The 22,412-nt window shown below is 37.5% G+C and overlaps 1 protein-coding gene across 2 annotated transcripts in view; it reads left to right on the forward strand.

The window, feature by feature from the left end:
- Positions 1–22,412, forward strand: part of DGKH (diacylglycerol kinase eta) — a 162,231-nt gene that overhangs the window by 103,247 nt on the left and 36,572 nt on the right. For both annotated transcript variants that reach the window (XM_021697865.1, XM_021697866.1), the window contains exons 7-13: positions 401–526; positions 4,167–4,269; positions 5,324–5,483; positions 7,256–7,364; positions 7,494–7,633; positions 10,968–11,052; positions 17,844–17,929. In XM_021697865.1, the coding sequence (XP_021553540.1) occupies positions 401–526; positions 4,167–4,269; positions 5,324–5,483; positions 7,256–7,364; positions 7,494–7,633; positions 10,968–11,052; positions 17,844–17,929 (809 nt within the window). The remainder of the gene's footprint in view (positions 1–400; positions 527–4,166; positions 4,270–5,323; positions 5,484–7,255; positions 7,365–7,493; positions 7,634–10,967; positions 11,053–17,843; positions 17,930–22,412) is intronic.

Below are 22,412 nucleotides of genomic sequence, written 5' to 3' on the forward strand. Positions count from 1 at the left end.
AAGGCTTAGCTCGGGTGTCTATTTGGATGTTCACTCCTTAGACGTTGGGGCCTCCTTTCAACAGTGTCCCCCCACCTTCAAAACCTTGTCTCCATTGCACCTTGCGTACGCACCTCTGATAGCACTTTGTCATCGCTTTATGATAATGCCTTTACCTTCATTGCTCCTCAATTAGACTTCACATCCTGAAGGTCAGGGATTTAGTCTTACTTGTTGTTGTATCCCTACGGTGCTCGGGGCATAATAGATGGTCAATAAATGTGGACTAACTGAATAGATGCCCTGAGTGATAGGTACATCTCTTGATTCCATAGAGTGAGACATGATCGTAGATCCTCCCCTGGGTAAGGATGGTGTCCCCCACTCTCTAATCCGCCTGCTCTTTGTTCTTGCTGCTTAGCTAGCTATGCCTCACCAGTGGCTCGAGGGTAACCTGCCCGTCAGCGCCAAATGCGCCGTATGTGACAAAACATGTGGGAGTGTCCTGCGTCTACAAGATTGGAAATGCCTTTGGTGTAAAACGATGGTGAGAGTCCTTTCTAATTCTTTTCATATATTTGTTTTAATCCACGTGATTTAGGGGCAAAGAACTTATGGTCTAACAGAGCAGGGTAGCATACGTACCCATTGCAACATTCATCTTTTTCGAAGTATATTCCTTCCAGTCTGGTTACTTTTTAAGTATCCTTTTTGTAATGCCCTCTTGTTGTTTTTCATTATGCTGTAGCCACATTTAATGGTTTACTGTTTTCAGCCCTGTTTTACCACCTAGTAAACCCAGAAAGCCACCAAATTTTGATTGACGTGCGAGGTATAGTTTTAGTACAACCCTGCTCACGTTCTCTGACAGAACGCCTCGTTCAGTCAGCCACGCACTGTTATAACTGGAATTAGATACATTTATATTATATAGATAAATATTTTAAAACTTTCTCGCACATGTAAGAAAGCAATGAGAAGTACGCACGGCATGACACAGAGCTGATGGCAAGGGATGGTCCCGTCCGTGCCAGACTGCGTGAGCACCGGGCCCGAGGCTTCATGCGGGCAGTCAGAGCAGGAACTCCGAGGGTGAACTCAGGCCGCTCAGAGGGTGGCACAGTGCTCACCGTACTGGAGGGGGGTAGGCAACAGCTGTGGGTACTCGTCTCAGCAGTGGGCGATGCCGCCCAACAGTGACAGCGATCGCCTTGCTTTGGGCTGATTTGTTTGGTCTTGTGTTGCATCTTGGAAGTCACGCCTCACCCCCCAAAAAAGGTGGAAAACTCATTTCTTTCAGTAAGTATGATGCAGATCATCAAATGAAAATGATGTGAGTATGCTGTTTTGATTTCATAATTGGTGAGATTAATTCCATTTTTTCCACTGGAAACAGTTAAGTCCTGCAGTTTTTTAGTTGGGCCTGATAGGTAATCTGTTTCCTTCGTATTTTTTTTTAAGATTTTATTTATTTATTTGGCAGGGAGAGACACAGTGAGAGAGGGAACACAAGCAGGGGGAGTGGGAGAAGGAGAAGCAGGCCTCCCGCAGAGCCTCGATCCTAGGACCCTGGGATACGCGTCATGGCAGATGCTTAATGACTGGTTAAGGAGCCCTCCAGGCGCCCTCCTTCTTATTTTTAAATCAAGTGTGATTCTCTCTAACCTCATGCTTTTGTTATTCTTCGTCAGTTGCCCCTTTTATCAGCCACAGGCGTTACTTCTAATTTCGCTGATGCCCTGTAATATAATATATAGACTGTATTAGATATGTCTTTGGAGTTTTGGTGAAGCTGTAACCCCTAAAACCCTCTTAGGGCACAACCCCAAGATCAAGAGTCACACGCTTTCTCGACGGAACCAGCCAGGTGCCCCAGCATTCCTTATTTTATTTTATTTATTTATTTATTTTTAAAGATTTTATTTATTTATTTATTTATTTATTTATTTATTTATTTATTTAGTGTGTGCGTGAGTTGGGGGAGGGGCAGAGGGAGAGGAAGAGAGAGAGGTTCCAGCAGACTCCCCGCTGAGCGCAGATCCCGACATGGGTCTCGATTTCTGGACTCTCGAGATCATGACCTGAGCTGAAATTAAGAGTCTACCGACTGATCCACCCAGGTGGCCTCCTGGCATTCCTTATTTTAAGAGTGCTCCCCAAAGGCCTGTAAGATAAAAATGTTATAAATAAATAAGTAAGTAAAGTGCTCCCATAAACATTTTAAAACTTCATCCCACGTAAGATTTCTTTTCAGGGGGGCATCCACTGATGTGTGCGTCTGCTGCCAATTTCATTAGTCTACATGTACATCTGTTTCTCTACCTCTAGAACTTCAGCTGTTCTCTTCTAACTTTTTAAAAAGAAAGCAGATTATGTGTGTGATCAGCTACTTTAGAAAGGTTTTATAGAAGTTGTCTCTACCTGCAGTACATAGGTCTCTACTTGTATTTGCTCAGTCGTTTTTCAGCTTTGCTAACGTTCACAGTAGGAGTTCATTAGATATTTACTTGCTCACTCTACTCCCCCCCACCTTTTAAAAATTTCACAAACGGTATAGAAAGATGAATACAGGATGTGGAAGGGGGCATTCTGGAATGTCTTCTCCCTCTTTTTTCTGGCAAACTTAGATATCACCTTATCATGAAGTCGTTCCTGCCCTACACTATGTCCGTTGGACATTCAGGTTTGCGGGCCACCAACACCTTGTCACCTCTTTCTTGGGGTTGTACTTCCTATGCACTATCACTTACCTCTTTACATATTATTTTGTCTTTAAAATAATGAGTTTCTGACAGAATATCTAGTTTGTAAAACAGTCATGTAGTTTAAACAGAATAAAGTAAGACCATGGTTCCACAACTCTAATGAGTCAATTTTTCCAGTTGTTATCCAGTCTCTGGATACAGTTTTACCTTTTTTGTAAAAAATAGTGAAGATACAATTTATCTTCTGCTTTTTTTCATTTAACACTGATATAAATATTTTTCTGTTTTGCTCTGTAATTCTCATACCTTTCTAAAATTCCTTTTAAAACTATCTGTGCATGCTTGTGGGGTTTTTTTTTTTGAAATCCATTTAGGATGTTAATTATTATAAATAATTATAGAGAACTATCCAAAATTAGGTCACCAGCAAACAAGAATCACTATTTAATTTCAGTTATTTTCTCAAAAGTTTTGATAAATAGGTGTTTAATTAATATGCCAGTTTTCTAAAAGGACTAATGAAATAAAGCCGTATTAAATAAGTTCTTTATGAAATGTCTGCTTTTACTGCTTAAAACATTTCAAGGCTCTTTAGGTAAGTACCTAAAGTATTGTAAATTCCCTGGATTCTATGTAACGCGTTAGCCCTGCTCTTGTTCACAATAGTATCTTGACTGACCTTGAAATTTTTGTTTCTATGAAGTTCACACCTTTACTGAGTGCCTATGATATATATCACTTGTGCAATAATAGGACCTTTTCCTTTTCTTTACAGAGCCAGAAGTCTAGCTGAGAAAATAGGCACGCATGTATTTGTACCTATGGTAACATGAAAATGTTATATATAAAAAAAAGGTGTGAATAGAAAGTTATAGGACCACTGCAGAAAAAGCAGACACATTACAAATTTTATTTTCATTAAATTCTATAAGAATGTTATAAGGTAGAGGTCATCAGTTTTTTTATGGATGATGCTATTGATAAGGACTAGTTAGCTTCCCTCCTTTCTCTTCCTCTGCCTCCCTCCTTCCATTCATTCCTGACTTCCTCTTTCCCCTCTCTTCCTCTGCACTCTGTTCTCTTCCCTTCTTCTCTCCTGGTCTTCACTAGGCATTTCTTTTTTTTTTTAAAGTAATATCTACACCCAGTGTAGGGCTTGAACTTCCAACCCCAAGGTGAAGAGTCTCATGCTCTACCGACTGAGCCAGCCAGATTCCACTCAGAAGGCATTTCTTGATATACACTACTTGCCTGAGACAATCATAAAAGTAGGCTGCACAGAACAAATCAAATTCCCGTCTCTAAAATAATTAACCCATTCTTTAGCATTGTAAATGTTGTGCCATGAAAGTAATTTATGAATTACTGAATATTTTGTGATATAGTCGATCCTCAATGATCGGTTCCTTAGATGTAATTTATGCCATAATAAAACATTGATGTGTTTTTATGATTCTTGAAGGCTTATTTGTTTGTTATTAGGTACACACTGCCTGCAAAGATTTATACCATCCTGTGTGTCCCCTCGGCCAATGTAAAGTGTCCATCATACCTCCAATTGCACTGAATAGCACTGATTCTGATGGTATGTATCAGTAGTGTAAATATGTATATTCCTGGTATATTAAATGTTGATTTGTACATTTACTTTCCTAGATTAAATTGAACTGTAATTGGTTATTCTGGTCAGCTTTTATTTAAGTCCATTCAAATTGCTGAACAGTACATTTAACTTTTAAAAGAACATTTTAGAATTAAAACTTAACATAGCTATTAATACTCTGGTGAAATTACATATAAGACTTACAGATTTTACATTTCAGCAAAAAAAAATAAGATCATTATTCTATAACAAAATGCAATCCAAAAAGGTTAATTTTTATGTGCTTTTTTTCCCATCCATAATTGAAATTGCCCATCAGCATAGCTCTTATTGAAATCTGTTTTCCTATAATTTCCTTGGAGGAACTTATATTCCTATAAATTCCATCACTTTTTCGAGAATCTTACAACTTGATTCTAAGTGCTAGAGAACTTGTCTTCCTTCTAAGCAAACCAAATTACAAAAGGCTTTCACCATATACTGTTATTAAAGTTTTGCATAAAGTGCTTTATGTTTCAAACTTCTTATGTAAATTATGCCAATAGATATTATAAATACAAGGACAGGCTGCAAAAGATGTGATTTTTTAACCTGTGCTGTTAACAGACCTCCCCCCCAATCCCCGATAAATCAAGGTTCTATTATTTATGATAAATTTTAAAGTATTTTCTAAAGCCTCATGAAGGAAAAGTTAAAACATTTTAAAATACTGAATATGAACATGAATTCTTTGACAAATGTGAATTTATAGACGTCATTGGTGTTGTTAAGGTAGGTGGTGTATCTTCAATTATCTATGATTAATACTTTTACCATCTTTAGTAGGATTTTTCATTGTAGAGCATATTTTAAAAGATAAGTTCTATAGCCTTAGTATGTAAATAAAACCTATCTCCATTTGGGGGGCTAAATTATAATTTACTGTACAAGTAATACACAAGGTTCTTTGTGAATTTATGTTCTTTTCTCTGAAGTTTTATCAGTAGTTTAAAAGAGACAGCTGTTCATATTGATCCTGTACTGTGTTTTTTTACAGGTTTCTGTAGAGCGACATTTTCATTCTGTGTTAGTCCTCTGTTGGTTTTTGTCAATTCTAAGAGTGGAGATAATCAGGGAGTAAAGTTCCTTCGTCGATTTAAACAGTTGCTAAATCCGGCTCAGGTGTTTGATTTAATGAACGGAGGTCCTCATTTAGGGTAATTAATTATTGATAAATCTCATTAGAATGAAATAGTACTAAGCATGAAATGTGTTTGATTTTTCAGTTTGTGAAGGCTTTCGATCCATCTAGACATCTCTGTAGTGATCTTCCCACTCTTTCCTTTTTTAAAGCTCTAATTCTAAATCTTAACTTCACCTTTTGATATTTATATAACTTCCTTATGTGCTGAAAATCCCAAAATTTGTTTAGAAAATGTTTTAGAATATATTCTGCATCAGACAATACTAATGGTTTGCTTAACTCTAAGAAAAATCAACTTGGGTAAATACAGAAATAACCAGTAATTTAGAAAATGATCTGCATGGAAGGCTAGCATTGATTTTTATGTAATACAAATAATCAGTTATTTAACCAAAGCATAGACACTACTGTGGGTTTCAAGGACAGCTCCTCAAGGATTTGAGACTCAATTCCTATATGAATGACAAAAAACACTGGTGTTGATTGTTCTTTTCAGCTTTCTGGAATGTTCTCTAACTTACAATCTGAAAAAAAATTAAACGATTTTCAGTGAGGGAAAATATGCCTTGAGGTACTTTTAATACATTTTTAGTGTGTATATATGACTTTGTTGAAGAGGTGATATTGGATCACCTGAACCCGGGTTCCTGCAACCTCTTCATGATCTACTTCTGCCAACTCCACTTTTCTCTTGGGTTCCACGGTCACCTTAAAGCGTGAACACAGATGTAAAAATGGGGATTTTAGATACCCCGAAGAGGCCCTGGGTTTTTAATTTAACATTTTCCCGCCTTTTCTCTCGCTTGCCTCACTTTGTGCCTCTGTTCACTTGTGCTCTTTAGGTTTCTTTCTTCTTGTTTCTATTGCCTTCTTGCCAAGTCTCAGGCCCTCTGGTCCCATGGATGTTGGTCTTCTTCATCCTTTCCCAACGCCCCCTATGTCTCCTTGTACATGCCTTCCCCCTGTTTGGGTCCTGGCACTTCCTCACCTGGCCTCTCCACTCACCTGTGTCTCTTGCATTGGGGTTAGCTGTGTCTCCCTTTCTAGCACATCTGTTTCATAATCCTTCATAGTTCCTATATCTTATATTCTTTACATTTACTTTGCCCACCCGTCCTTTATGATTCCAAGGCAGACCCTTTGTGAAACTTCTTGAGATTGTCTCTATAACATATTTTATAGGGTTTCCACAGTACTCGAGGTGCACGAAGGTACATTCAGGAGGTGGTGGGATGTGTCCAAAGTTAAGACGAAGGAAGACAGAGGTAAAAAGACTGACCCAGACTAGGGGATGAGGGGGAGGAAAAGCAAGGTGGGTGTCCGAAAAGTGATATGTCGGCAAGGTTTGGTGAGTCCCTTTAGGAACTGACTTGATTGTCAGTAATATCAGTGCCCTAGATTCTCCACCCCTGGTTTGTAATATGCTCTTCTTAAGGAAATAACATATCCTTGTAATGGGAAGAAAAAAAAATCACCACTTTTACCATGTTTTATCACTTACCTTTCATTCTCTTTCCTGGATTCTGCTTCTTTGTTTTCTCATTTCTCACTCCCCTTCCCTCCTAATTTTATCTCCATTTCTACTTATAATCCCCTTTCCTCTTTATGATTAAGACGTTTTCTTGGGTTAGAAATTGCACTTCAGTTTTTATAGTATAATTAATCTGTAAGTAAGTGTTCTTATATTTGATCTGAACATGCATACCAATATATACAGAATAACAAAGAATTGGGGGAAATGATTTTTATTTATTTATGTTAAAATAAAATACTTTTTGCTTTCAGTTTAAGATTATTCCAAAAGTTCGACAACTTCCGAATTCTTGTTTGTGGAGGAGATGGAAGTGTGGGTTGGGTTTTGTCAGAAATTGATAAGCTCAACTTGAATAAACAGGCAAGTACTAAATCTTTTCATGACTCGTTGACATGAATGTGTACTAACCTGCTGACCATTGGAGCACAGAAGTATCATAGCTCCGGTTTCTCAGCTTGCCTGAGGTCTCCCTGTTGTGCTCTCTTTCAGTGTCAGCTGGGCGTATTGCCTTTGGGTACAGGAAATGACCTTGCCCGCGTTCTAGGCTGGGGCGGTTCCTATGATGATGACACCCAACTTCCTCAGATACTAGAGAAGCTGGAACGAGCCAGTACCAAAATGCTAGACAGGTAAAAGTGAATTTTCATCTAACACTAGACTGAGAATGGCATACTGACATTTTTGGCAGTTGAAATTTTACAACCTGTAAGCCCAGTGAGGACAGAGATTTCCTGGTCTTACCCATTCGTGTCACGCCTGAGGTCTAGAACAGAGCCCAGCATAGGTAAATATATTTTGGGGGTGAATGAATGAATTGTAACAAAAACTGAGAAAACCAGTCTGATGAACCCACTATTTTAAAAATAGAACGCTATGCTGGGAGAGCAATTACTTTTCATTGTTGTTCAGGTCAGAAAGCTTAAGCAGTTCATTTTGTGTGGGGGCTTTTGATGGCTATAATGGGTATGGCCCCATTGTCCTCTGGCTTCATTAAAGCTAAGGAAGACGTATAAACTTGAGATTTGTTAGAATATCTCTTCTTAATTATGCATATTAAGAATGAATTGAACCAACAAAGAACTAAATACTAAAAAAGATAATCCTTTCCCAGTGACTGGGAAATATTAAGAACGCCATATCAAGGAATTATTACTGTGTTTATGGTATCCTTGATCACATCTCAACTTCTTTCTCTCTAAATGTCCCATGTATAAAAAAGAAATCACAGTGTGTGTACCCTGAGTGTTACAGAGAAGGTGGGTAGGACTGGGGATTATTTAGGAACAACAGGACTCAGTAAGCAGTAACCACCCCTCCCCACCATAAGTAGAAGACAAATGTCAAAATATCATTATAAACTTAAGCTAGCATGAATCAAAACAACTTTGATAGGATTAGCCATCTGTGGAACTGTTCCCGAAAATAACAAAATCTCATCAGGGAGCTACCAATCTAAAATGTAATTACTCTAAAATGAGCTATAACCTAATTAATTGTAACCTTGCCCGTCATAAGGTTATGTAATGGTTGGTTCTTTTGCTGACAGGATATTTAAAAAGAGCTGGGCTGTAGAGCATTTGTCTATGGTTATCCAAAACTATTCGTGAGAGGGATACCCCCATAGTTTGGGTGCGTAAAGTGGATTCCGTCTCCAGTCTTTAAAAGAACCTGGAGGTGATTTCCCAATTCTGTGCTTAAAACACCACACAAGGTGTTTTAAATGGCCTTTTCCTGCAAATTTAAACACCATTTTCGCTGCATCCCAGGAAATGCTGCTAGACATTTCCTCCACCCTGGGTGTGTGCTTTTCCTTTGTATGTTAGAAAAATTAACTTCTCCAGGTGGCTTGCAGAGAAACAGTGCCCCTGTGGTGAAAGTCTTTGATACAGACCTGCACACAACAACAGAAGAGAAACATCAAAAGAGGCTCAAGAACCTACGACCATTAGAAACATAAGAATATTTTGTTCCTGTGTTTTGTTTACTAATTTAAGAACACTGTTGGTAAAGAACAGGTGGAAAAAGTCACTGTTTAATATTATTCAAATTACAGAAGCTTTTTGCTTTTATCAATTGATTTGATCCTCAAAACAGCACTGTCAGGTGGCTAAGAACAACATTATTACGACTATTTTACAAAGATGAAAGTTGAGGAGTTTGTGGAAAGTTGTGGAGACAATGAAAAGAAGAATATTTTTTCATCTGCCTGGTACTTCTAGTTGCTTTACTTGAGAAAGTGTTATCTCATTTAATCATCACTACACACCTACAGCTGACTAATATTGTAATCTCCATCTTACAGGTAAAATGGCTCAGGAGGTTTTCATATTATCAGTGTCACATAGCTAGTAAGTGGTAGAACTAACTGGCACTGTCAACTGGAATCCAGACTCTAGTTCTCAAGATCTTTCCTCAACACTGTGCACCCTGTCGTCCTTAATGCATATATGCACCAGAGACGGCCCAACCTTCTGGCCTCTAACTCTGCTTAGCTGGTCCCAGTATGCATCCTTTCTTGACTTGTCCTGCCACTTTCTCCTCTTTCTTCAGCTCCAACCATTTTCTATCAAGGGACTCCACAGCATGGAAGGTGCAGGAAACTTAAGATATCTGGGTGGATTTCTTTCCCATTTCTTTAACTGTCCTTTGATCAGAGTAGTATTTCCAGCTACAAGGAACTTGACTTTCAGGTTTCCCATTGTGGCTTTCCCTCTTTGGATATCTACAGAGTTTAATTATTTTATGTGTTTTCTGCACCAGGATATAAACTTCATTTGGAAAGTCTTAGTCAGCCTTGCGTTTCCAGACCATGGAATGCTGTCTGTCCTGTTGAGATGTTCAATAAATGTCTGTTGCATGGATGAATGAATGAATGGCTTTTTGTGCCCAAATATATATTCCTTGATAGTATATTCATGTCAAGAGTTGAACAGTAGCTATAAGTATTCCGTTTATACATCCTAACATACAACCTATGTCTTTGGGGGAGATTTTCTGGGAATTCAGATTTTTATGCAAAGACTTACTAGTTTGAATGACACACTTGGCTCTGTTTAGATACTGATGCCAATCTTGGGATTTTCCCCTGGGTTCTATCACTGGCTTCAGCCGTGATATGCTTTTCTTAAAACTCATGTGTTACGGCACTGCTTTTATTATGCTTTGTGTCTTTGTAAAGTCTTGATTTCACATCCTGCTACTGACAATAGTAATGTCCCTACCCAACTATTCTTACCAAATTTTGAAATTATTCTGGATGAAGACTGGATTTGTCTGGAGTTGATTGCTTTTCTTTAACACCAAGTGATTCAGTGTTTGGTTTGAAATTAATATTTACAGCTAATTGAAATAAATTTGCTTCAAGTATTAAGAAATTAATTATTTCTATTAATATTTTCTTCTCAACCCCATGCTTACTTTCTTAATTTAAGAAGGGATATTTAGTTAATTTTCATTTCATGTATGTATAAGCTGACTTGGCAAGACTGGTTGGTACACAGATAGTGATTTATCTTTCATTGGCACTATGCATTTGTTTAATCTGGGACATTGTTTTAGAACTTTGGGTTGTGATCCATTAGTAACCTGTGTAATCTACTCAGTCAGTTGCAGTGAACATTATTTAAGAAGGGAAACAGAAAAGAATAAAAAAATCAGAATGCATTGCACTAGTAAAGATGGCAAAGCTTTGTTATATATGTGCATTTCTTACTATGGGTCATGGCCTTTAAAAAGTTTGGAAGTCCCGAATCAGAGAATTGGTAAGATACGGACATCATAAAGTATGGCTTCAGCATTTTATGAGATTACCAAAATTCCATCTCCTTCCCAATATTTGGTTGTCTTAGATACAATAAACCATAGTTCATGCATATATGTGCACATGTATATACGTGAGGTGAGAACAAAGTCAGTTTATTAAATTTTAAAGGAATTTCAGACCAAAGATTTTTCTCCCTTCAGGTGGAGTATAATGACCTATGAACTCAAATTGCCACCAAAGGCTTCTCTACTTCCCGAACCTCCAGAAACATCGGAAGAATTTTATGTAAGACTTTAACCTTTGCCTATTTATCATTTGGAAATAGGGGTGAATATCTTGAACAAATACGAAAACTTTATAAGATATGGTAGCATGTTTACTTAATTTTATTTTTTATTATTTTGGGTATGGGCTCATTGACTACTTCTAGTCCTCTGCCCCAGAAGAAAGAATCCTTATGATCTAGGTTAGAGTCCTTCTACGACCACCGTTCTAGAAGTGTGAACTTGGCCATATCACTCACTGTCACGGGCCTCCATTACTTTATCTGTAGAGCAAGGTCTCAGTGTTGGGAGGAGTAAACAGTAATGAAAGTGTGTAAAGCACTAGGCATGCAAGTTCCCTTTCTGCACCCCTGATACTTCTCCCTGACTATTCCACCTGCCTGCTTCCTTTTACCAGCAGGGCTCCAGGGGAGGCCAGCTGATGAAAGGTGCCTGTTAGCTTTTACTCATCTTCTGCTTGGGCCATCGGCACCTGTCTGACTAGTAGGTGTTAGCTCAGCAATTTCCAAACACACCAGTACTTGTGGGCAGAGTATTATATAATTTCTCTCTTCCTTACTTTGCCTCTTCGTTGAGGGTTCACCATTATAAGTTTCCTGGTGAAGTCTATTGATCAAGATAAAACAGAGGAAGAAAGCTCACTTCATTCCATCCCTGCTACAGACCAGTGATAACTATAGTTTTTAGATGTTTTTAAAGATTGAGCGTTCTGATTAAACCTCACAGCACTGGAGAATTGAAACAGATCCTAATTTTCAAAGGATTATTCTCTGACTGACAAACCGTTTGATCTATAATAGCTTATTTTTCCCTGTAGGAAAATTCATCTGTTTATTTGACAGTTGAAATCTTTGTTTTTTGATTAAGAAAATTATGGACTTATCAAAACTAAGGAAAGGAATGATAACTAGAAATGGGACTATTCCTTAAAGAAGCTAGTTGTAATTTGACACCTTTTTTTGCTCTAAAAGTAGCAAAAATTGCTTTTTTTTAAATTTTTTTTTTTTAAGATTTTATTTATTTGCGAGAGAGAGAATGAGAGACAGAGAGCATGAGAGGGAGGAGGGTCAGAGGGAGAAGCAGACTCCCTGCTGAGCAGGGAGCCTGACGTGGGACTCGATCCCGGGACTCCGGGATCATGACCTGAGCCGAAGGCAGTCGCTTAACCAACTGAGCCACCCAGGCGCCCCCAAAAACTGCTTCTAAAAAATATGGAAAATACAAAAATATATGAAAAAATAATCTTACTATAACCCTGACACCCAAAGATAATTACTGTTAAAGATTGATATGTTTACTATTTTATTTTCAGCAGCATTTTTATTTATAGTATTATTTTATCCAACTATAAATATAGTACTTGTTCTTATAGAAACCAGTCTTTTCTCTTAATAGTATTTTTGTAAATGTTATTAATTTTCTCCCCAAAAGGACAAAAGGGGGAATTTTTTGTGCTATTTACTTTAGAGATGTCTATTTCCTAGCACATAATAATGAAGGTAAACAACTTACTTTTATTACATACATATAGTCACTGAATATGAGAAACAGTTGTAACTACATGGAAAAAAATCTTTTAGTATAAAAGGTTTTGAATGAAACCTAATTTAATTTGTTTTTTTATTAAAATATTTCATAACAAAGGAATGGCATGCCTTAAGATTACAAGTTAAATGAACATTCTACATCACTCCGACTAGTTGCCATATGACTTTTTTGCCTTTAAAACTGTAATAAAAGCAAGCTGAACCTTCCTTCTTAGGCTCAACCTAATTTCCCAGCTTGTATTTTTTAAGTATTCATTTTAAATTCCTTTATGCATGATTGTGAAATTATTATTTTTCCAGTTTTCCTTAAAAGGGCACAAATGTGGTCGAACTTCCTAATTATCTTATTAACTTACCATTCCACTGGCATCGTAGAGCTGCAGAGCTTAAAGAATTGTGACAGTTTTATTGATTAATTCCTTGTGGCTGTTGGACTTTTTAAACATAGCAAAAACAAGGATTTCATGATTTCCTTCAGTAACAATGGTTCTGTTAATACTCAATATTAGAAAACATATTGCTTACATTTAACCTGAAATCCCCTTGCCATCATGTTCTTTTCGCCTCTACCCCTTTGCAAATGAATATGTGTCCCCCCAGTGACATCATGCTCAGTTCACGCCTGTCCTCACCTCAGGTGTCACTTGCTCCAAGAAGCCATCCCTCATCCCCCAAGCCCTAGTACCATCTCCTTCCTCACAAGTTCCATGGCCCCCTTCCATTATCACCTTCCATTTCTTGGCGCTATTGTACTGTCAAGACCAGGCAATGTGTTATTCATTCACCATTGTGTTGTCATCTGGTGTTGTGACTGGCACAAAGTGGACAGTTAATAAAAAATTCTTATTGTTAATTTTTGTTCTAAATATCAAACGCTTTTGGAACTATGGGCGTCTTGGCATCAAAGCCCGCTGGCCTTGTCTATTTCTTGGAAGCCAGATTCCCATTGCTTTCGGATTGGATTAAAAACTTTTTTGATGCAAGAGTCATAGTTTTAGTCTCTTTTGTATGATACCCCAATCACACCAGCCTAGTGAGTCAATAGCTGCTTATTTATTAATGGTAAGGTCATCAAAAAGAAGGTGTGAGCTGCTGTATCTCCAACAACTCCCCGAAAATGGGAGAGAATGGCCTCAAATCTCTGGAAATGAAATTCTTCCTATTAATTTGTTGTTAAATTTACTCTTACCGAAACTTCTCTCCCCCCAGTTCTTTCTGTTTCCTAGCTGCTTCGTTACAGCATGCTAAGATGTTATAACTTTATTTGTTCGTAAATTTAACAATATTAAATGCCTATTGGTATCTGGGAGTGGACATAAAGGCCTTGCCCTCCCACTTCAGTCATCTTAGGGTAGTGGTTCCTAAGCTGTGTGCAGGGATCTCAGGACATCATGGTGAGCCCCAAGGGCTACCATGAGATATTTTTAAATTTCAAAGAAAATTTAATTGTAATACTCAGCATCTATTGTACACCATACAGACTACTAGCTTGTCCAAATGTATTGGACACCATACAGACTGCTAGCTTAAAGGACAGCTTAAACATTAGGTTGCACTACATTCCTTTTGATGACATCATATTTTTGTGAAGCTTGGGTTTTCAGTAGTCACTGTGATAAAAAGCAAACACCACACAACAATTAGTGTTGAATAGGAATTAAGGTTGTTATCGTCCAATTTGATTTCAAGGCTTGAGATGTATACAGTGCCGACAGGCTCACAGCTAGTTATTTAAGAATGAAATAAGATACGGTTTTTTCTTTTAAATTATATTTATTATTTTTTCAAAGGGCTCTTAAGTTGTTAGGACATAAATATTTATTAAGTTGTTTGTACTTAACTACTGTTAGGTATTCCTTTTGGCCTAGGGGTATTGTGACAAAATCATTCAGACATTAAGGATGCGATGAGGCCAGAAAGTTGGAGAATCTCTGTTCTATTGGGAGGGACAGACAATAAATGATCAGTTATGTTTAAGTTCTCTCCAGGGTATAATGGTTGCACAGAAGAGAGGATTCTTTGTCTGGCAAGTTCAGTGAAGTCTTTACAGAGGAGGTTGTACCTAAGCTGGGTTTTCAGCACAAAAAAAGAGAAGTTGGAATTAGCCAGTTGAGAAAGAGCATGGCGTAGAACCTGATAGTAAGGACCTTGGTACATTCGGGTCACTTCAGGTAATACTGGCATGTTAGAGCGGGTCGCGAAAGGGAAGAGCATCAAAAGACGTGACAGGGGAGAGAAGAAGGGTTCAGATCATGGCGAATCCTGGGAATTATGGAAGGTCTTGCTTGCTAGCTGAAGAGTTTTGACTTTATCTGAAATGTAAGCGTGGGGGGAATCCCCTCAGACATGTTAAGCAGAGATGTGTCATGATCAGATTTCCGTTTTAGAAAAAAAATCACTGTGTCATGAAGTGGAGAATGGTTTGAGAGGAGGAGGAGAGAGATAGAGATCCCAACTACCAGGCTGTTATAATGATACACTTGAGAAATGACAAAACTTATATTTGACAAACAGTGTTAACCAAAGACCAAGACTTGCTGCGGGGTCGGGGAGGCAGTATGGTGGGATAAGCCACAGACCCAGCCCCCTAGTTTGTCTTTTCTTCATTAGCTGTGGGTCTTGGGCCAACTGGTCAACTCTCCTGAGCCTAACGCCCCTTGGCCGTGAAACAGGACAATTAATGGGATAAATACATGCAGAATGCTTAATCACAGTGCCTGATACACAATAAAAATAATTATTATTATTACCTTAACTTCCTGACTCTACGTGACTACATAATAGATTAATAAATGACATCAATAATTTTATCTTTGGACAGAGAGGTTATTTCTTTTACCTCTGGAAGAGGTTGTATTCTTTGCCTTTGGTTATTTTTAAAGGAAAAAAACTTGAATTTTTACATGTACCTTCAAATGGAATTAATGAGAGTTTAAAATATTTTTCTCTGGGCTGCCTGGGTGGCTCAGTCATTAAGCGTCTGCCTTTGGCTCAGGTCGTGATCCCAGGGTGCTGGGATCGAGCCCCGCATCAGGCTCCCTGCTCTGTGGGAAGCCTGCTTCTCCCTCTCCCACTCCCCCTTCTTGTGTTCCCTCTCTCTCTGTGTCTCTCTCTGTCAAATAAATAAATAAAATCTTTTTTAAAAAAAAAGATAAAATATTTTCCCTACCTTCTTAGGCTTTATGACAATCTGTCCTATAGGGAAAAGAAATAAAACTGTCTTTTTGAAAAATATTTCCCTTCATTGCTTTTTAAAAAGTTATATTTTCATTTTTCTGATCTTGACTGTAAAGATGCAGCTTTTAATGTTCAGACTAGAAAATGAGTGAAGTGGATTTGCAAGTGAACACAATATTGTGTGAGGCTTTGAGGATCTCCCCCCTCTTGTCTTTCTGCCCATGAAGAAAGTAAGATTCAAATTCAAAAGACTAACATACTGATTAGCCAGTGGTGGAACTGGATGGAAATCGGGAATGAGATCTCTTTCGGAAGATGCTAGTCAGGAAGGCTTTAAAGGAGGGGTGGTTGGTCATTGGATCTTCATTTAAGTCTGGATAAACTGATGCTAATGGGTAAGAAGCAATGAAAGGACATCTGAGTAGAATAGAAGAGCACAGGAGGCAGCTTGAATAGAGCAGGTGGTTTACACTGGAAATTTTTGAGCTGTAGGACATGGTATATATTTGAGGCAGACGTTTGATGGAAGGCTCTGAATTGAGGCTGTTTAGATATTGTGCACATTTTTACTTATTAGGAAGATGTGTTCTTTCAACAGGATGTTAAATTTTGAGTCACACAGAAAAGGGGACATAGGACTCCCTGAGCATTTTGATCCCTTCCTTCTCTGAGAGAGAGATTTATTTACATGGTTGTAGAACAGTGCATTCAGCATTCTAAAAAACTTTTTATTGAATTCTACATACAGAAAAGCGCACAGATCATAAATGTACAGTTGCTAATTTTCCACAAGCTAAATGAACCCATGTCATGAATGCCCAAATCACAAGGCAGCATTACCAGCACCCCACGAGCTCCCCGATGCCCCTTTCCATTCACCACCCCCACCTCCCACCCCAAGAGCCACTCTCTTGGCTTCTAAAATCATAGATTATTTTTGTCTGTTTCTGTATTTATGAAATGAATCGTTTTGTAAGCAGCCCTTCTCTGAATCCTTTCATTCAACATGACGTCCGGGAGATTCATCCATCTTGTGGCACAGCTGTAAATCACAGCATTCTCATTGCCCCATAGTACCCCCTTGCACAGATAGGCTACAATCTGTTATCCATGCTGCTATTTTTTTTTTAGAGATTTTATTTATTTATTTGACAGAGAGAGAGAGAGCACAAGCAGGGGGAGCAGCAGGCAGAGGGAGAGGGAGAAGCAGGCTCCCTTGCTGAGCAGGGAGCCCGAGGCGGGGATCAATCCCAGAACCCCGGGATCATGACCTGAGCGGATGGCAGACGCTTAACCGACTGAGCCACTGGGGCGCCCCTATCCATGCTACTATTGAATGAAGGCTGCTGTGAACGTTTTCTAGCACGTGTCTTTTGGTGAACGCCCATCGCATTTCTTTGAGGGTATATACATATGTAGGAATGGAATTGCTGGGTCTTACGGTATATGCGTATGCTCAGCTTTGATAGACACCCAGCAGCTTTCTGGAGTATTTGTATCAACTCCTACTCTCCTACCGGGAGCGGCAGCGAATGAGAGTTCTGTTCCTCCACAACCTCGCCAGTGTTTGGCTCTTCCCAGGCCTAGTTGCTGCTTTTGTTTTCATTGTAGCTCTTCTGGCAGACGCGGTGGAACCACGTTGTGGTTTTGGTTTGTGTTTGCCTGATGGCTGATGAGCTTGATCACCTGTCGTTGGTGGTAGTCCATTGGTATATCTTCCTCTTTAAATTTCTAGCCTTTTGCTCATTTTTCATTAGGTCGTCTGGCACTTTTTTGTGCCGACTCGCAGGGGTTCTTTATCTATTCAGCTATTCGACATTTTTTTTAATTTAATGAATTTTATGGATTTTTTTTAAAGACTATCGATTAAGGAGTTTCAGAAGCGAAAAGCCTTTTACAGAAAGGAAGTTTTATTTATTTCCTATGATAACTCTTTTGTATATGTCATTATATTCATTGCCCTGTGTCACGTGTGTCCTGAACAGTCCCATTTTAGAAGCAGTAATAACCGAGCGGTATAAATGCCAGAAACAATAATACAGTATAGGGGTTTTTTGTTTGTTTTCAGATGACAATTTATGAGGACTCTGTCGCAGCTCATCTTACAAAAATCCTCAATTCTGATGAACATGCCGTGATCATATCATCTGCCAAGTGAGTGATGGAGTTGAAGCCATGAAATAGTTATATGGTGAAAATGCTCGTTCCTACCATTTATGTCACTTTTTTGTGATTTTTTTTCCTCCCCAAAAAATCTGTGAAGTAGCTTACAGAATTAGATATACTAAACTTGCACTTTTTTTTTAAATCACTTTAGCATCTTATTTGCAGTGGAGTATATATTTAGAGGGGTTTTTTTTTTGAATGCTTAATCTGAAACATTTTTATCAGAATGGTTTGGTAAGTGTTTAGAGTTTAATCAATCTAAGCTCCTATTTAAAGAAGCATTCATCTGTTAACTAAATTGAATTTAAATAAAAAATTAAAAATAAATAAAATAAAAAATAAATAAAGAAGTATTTATGATTAATTATAATATGAAAACACATTTCACTATCATTTATTATTTCCATAAACACTACTCTTTAGGAACTGTCTACTTCAGGAAAGGGAAAATATTGAAGAGATTTTTCCAAATGACATTTATCAGCATGTTTAAATTACATAATTATATTTTAATTCAAAGTTATCAGATTTTAGTTAAATTGATTCTGTACATGGAGCCAGAGCTACTTGATTTTATTATCCCAAATGTTGCCTGCCTGGAATGTAGAATTTAGTTCTAAAGCATCCCATACTGATGTCCCAAGACCTAGAAAGTCAACTAGAGGGAAGGGTGAAACCCACTGACATTTTCAACTGATAAGCAAGGGTAAAAGTATGCTTTGGGATTCTGGCTTAGCAAGGAAATATTACTCTTATACAGAAAGAGGAGAAAAAGAAGAAGGAAAGAAAGAGAGTGAGGGATTAGGGAAGTGGTGGGGGCAAAATACACCAACTTTAGTATATTATGTACTTACTTTGTAGAGAATCAAGGGAAGACAAGATAAATCATTATAAACAGATTTGCTTGTGACAAGTATAAATGTAGTGACAGTTGCTTTTGATGCCATAAGCCCCAGGGATAGGAAACAGGGCTGAGCGATAGGAGCTGTTGAGGAGCTTAAGTCAGGGGCGCACCCTGGTTGCCCAGAGAGGTGGGCTGCAGACACGGTGTTTGACGCAGAGTGCTGCTGCTGGTTTTCTGTCGCTGTTGTTTGGTTGGGCGTTTTCTGACCAAATTGTATTGCCTTACGGTGAAATGTGGAAATCTCCAGTTTGTCCCAGGCCTCAGCACTCCCTATTGTCTTCCTCATCTTGGGGCAAATTTATATACCAAAGCCATTCCTTAGGTACTTCCTAAGCTCTTTCTACAAGGAAAACATTTGCATTTGCCACCCTTGCCCTATGAATCAAATGCTTTTTTTATAGGACATTTAGAAGATCTTGCTAGAAAAGATGGAAAACTGAAATGGAAACTTTTTAAAAGTATAACAAGTTATAAAAGAATTATTCTTTGATGCAGTTAAGTAAATATTTTATCTGGCCCCTTTCATAGTTTGGATGTCAGTGAATCCTTAATATTGGCCTGCATGTGTTTGATGTGTTTGATTACTGCCTTCTCTACATTTTTACATGTTTTTAATTGAGATATAATTGACTTTTAACATTGTCTTTCGTTAAATCTTATGTAGAATTCCAATATTTAAAAGATTAAAAATCTATTTTGTTGTCATTAATAAATGGGACAGGATTAAATTATTAGTCATTTATGAGAAAAATTAAGCTATAATTATAGATGACAGTTATAATTTTGCATTTGATGTTTCTAGTTTCTAGTTATTTCTGTATCTTATTTCCTTACTGCCATGTAACTGAAATAAAATATAGAAATAACTGGAAACTGCATCAAATATGGTCTAAGATTTGCACAAAAAATGTGAATTCTAAAGTAGAAGCTAGTATATTATTTGTCTCTAATATCTCTAATGATTATTTGAGCATGTAAAAAAATTGTATCTTATATTTCTAAATGAAATTTGAATCAAGTATTTGCAGAATCTTTGAAGTGTTTCTGGAAAACAGCTTGAAAACCACTGGAGTAAATCACAATGTTGCACCAAGTAGGAGTAAATCTGAGGTCCTAGCTGAGATTCAACCATTTGGTAGCTTTGTGGCCTGTGTCTGTTTTATCAAGTGTAAGAATGGAAAGCATGCCTGTCCTTTCTCCCTCATGGAACTGTTGAGAGAATTAAGTTGATTTATGAAATAAATATAGAGCTTATAAACTACAGAGTGCTATATTAAATTATGGTATCATCATCTCATGTTTTAATCAATTACATTCAAATTTTTTGTTTGACTTTGGCCTGGCTCTTTTTTTGTTTTTTTTTAAGATTTTATTTATTTATTTGACAGAGAGAAACAGCGAGAGAGGGAACACAAGCAGGGGGAGCGGGAGAGGGAGAAGCAGGCTTCCCGCTGAGCAGGGAGCCCGATGTGGGGCTCGATGTGGGGCTCGATCCCGGGAGCCTGGGATCATGACCTGAGCCGAAGGCAGACGCCTAACGACTGAGCCACCCAGGCGCCCCGACCTTTGCCTGGGTCTTTGTCTAGGCTCTACTATTAGCTTTAGCTTTGGATTTCTCTCTGACGAGCTCATTTGCCTTGAAACAGATTCTATTCCACCCCTGGTCCCCTCTTGTCACTCATCTGTGCTCCCAGTCTGCCCAGCTGTCCTGTCTTTATAACTCCAGATTAAAATTTTAGGAGATTTGCCATAAAGAGGTCCAAGAGAAAAGAAAGGACAAAATGTAGTAAATTTGTACCGGTAATATGGCATTATTTTAAATTTAATTTTTGTTATTAACATTTTCAAACATACATAAAAGTAGAGAGACTGGTATAATGGTTTCCCACCATACCCATCACGTGGCTTCAGTATTTATCAAAATTTTGTCGTCCACTCCCACTTTCTTTTGCTATAGTATCTCTAAGCAAATCCCAGAAACCATTTTGTTCTTTCAGTATATATACCTAATAGTCTTATTAAAAAGTTTAATAAAATTAGTAACAATTCTCTAAGACTATCTATATTCCTCAATCCATGTTCCATTTTCCCTAATTATCTCAAAGTTTTTGTTAAACAGTTGAGTTGTTCAAATCAAAATCCAAACAAGGTTCAGATACTGCATTTGGTTTATAGGTATTTTAAAGACTTGTAAAATCTATAATAGCTCTCCCTGCTTAAAAAAGTTTTTTTTTTGTTATTGAGGGATGATATATACACAGTAAAGTGCCCAAATCATAAGGGTACAGCTTAGTGATGAGAAAGAAGAACACACATACACGTGTTCACATACATATTCTTGTAACCACCACCTAGATAACAAAGAATTCCCTTCCTTTGATAATGCCATTTACTTGTTAAATGATACACTATTAAGGCAGAATGTTTTAACCCTCTCAGTGCATGTTTATATTTGTTTTATTAAATAGTAATTCCCAGTAGCTTAAGCTGTTTTAACTCTTTTTAAAAAGCTGAAAATACTGATGGAAAAGCTATATTCCATTAGCATAGCTAATATGTAGGTTAACTAATGTAGTTACTATGGGTTAACCAACATAATGTCAGCATTTCTTTGATTTTGAAATTTTGTCAGTTTGGTATGGTAACATGAGTTACCTTCTGAGAATCAGAAGCATTAGTCAGCAATTATAAGTGTCACTTATTAATAAAAATACAAAGCAAAGTTATTAAATAAATGCAATTTGTTCTGTAGACAAAACTTAGAAAATGAGATCATCCGCCAGGAAAAATAAGATTGGAACTATTCTCATAGAACCACAGAATTTCAGATTTGGTATCTATCTTAGAGATAATTTAGGCAACCCCCCCCTCCCCCATTGAATAGGTGAGGTAAGATACGTAGTTGTTAGAGTGTTTCCTCAGAGCACAGAGATAGCTAAGATTATGCACAGATACTTGTAAATCATCTTTAATTTCTGATTGGAACTTTTTTACATCAGATGGAAAATGAATTTTTCAGATTCTTATAGGATGACCCCTGCCTGCCAGTATGTGCATCCGTTTGGGCACCATCGCCATATTTTTCTTAGTGTAGTGTTTGCATATTTTGTCATTTGCCCCTATTAAAAAATATGTGGAAAATGAAGATAAATGAATGATAAATGAAGATACTGCTACTAGTGATAAAAAGTATAGATCTCATGAATACAATATAATTGCAGTGATAGTGGAAATCATCAAGCTTGCTAAATATGGACTTTTGTTAGCTTCAACTGAATTTTTGGTGCAATATCAACTGCATATTTGTACTCAACTTGGAAGGAAGAGAACAAAATTAAAGAAATAAAATGCTTGGAAATATCTTGTCAAAATTATGACTAACATTGGTTTAAGATATAATTAGGGATTAAACATTTTTATAGCCCTATGGGAAAATCCACATTCCACTTCCATTTATTTGATTTTTGCACGTCTTTTCCAGATGTCTTTATGCATTAAAGTAGAAAACTGTATCAGTTGGAGAATGTCTTCCATGTTATCATAGCAAATACATCTTAAAATTGTTTT

The sequence above is a fragment of the Neomonachus schauinslandi genome, chromosome 3, assembly GCF_002201575.2.
Source record: "Neomonachus schauinslandi chromosome 3, ASM220157v2, whole genome shotgun sequence".
NCBI classification, from domain to species: domain Eukaryota; kingdom Metazoa; phylum Chordata; class Mammalia; order Carnivora; family Phocidae; genus Neomonachus; species Neomonachus schauinslandi.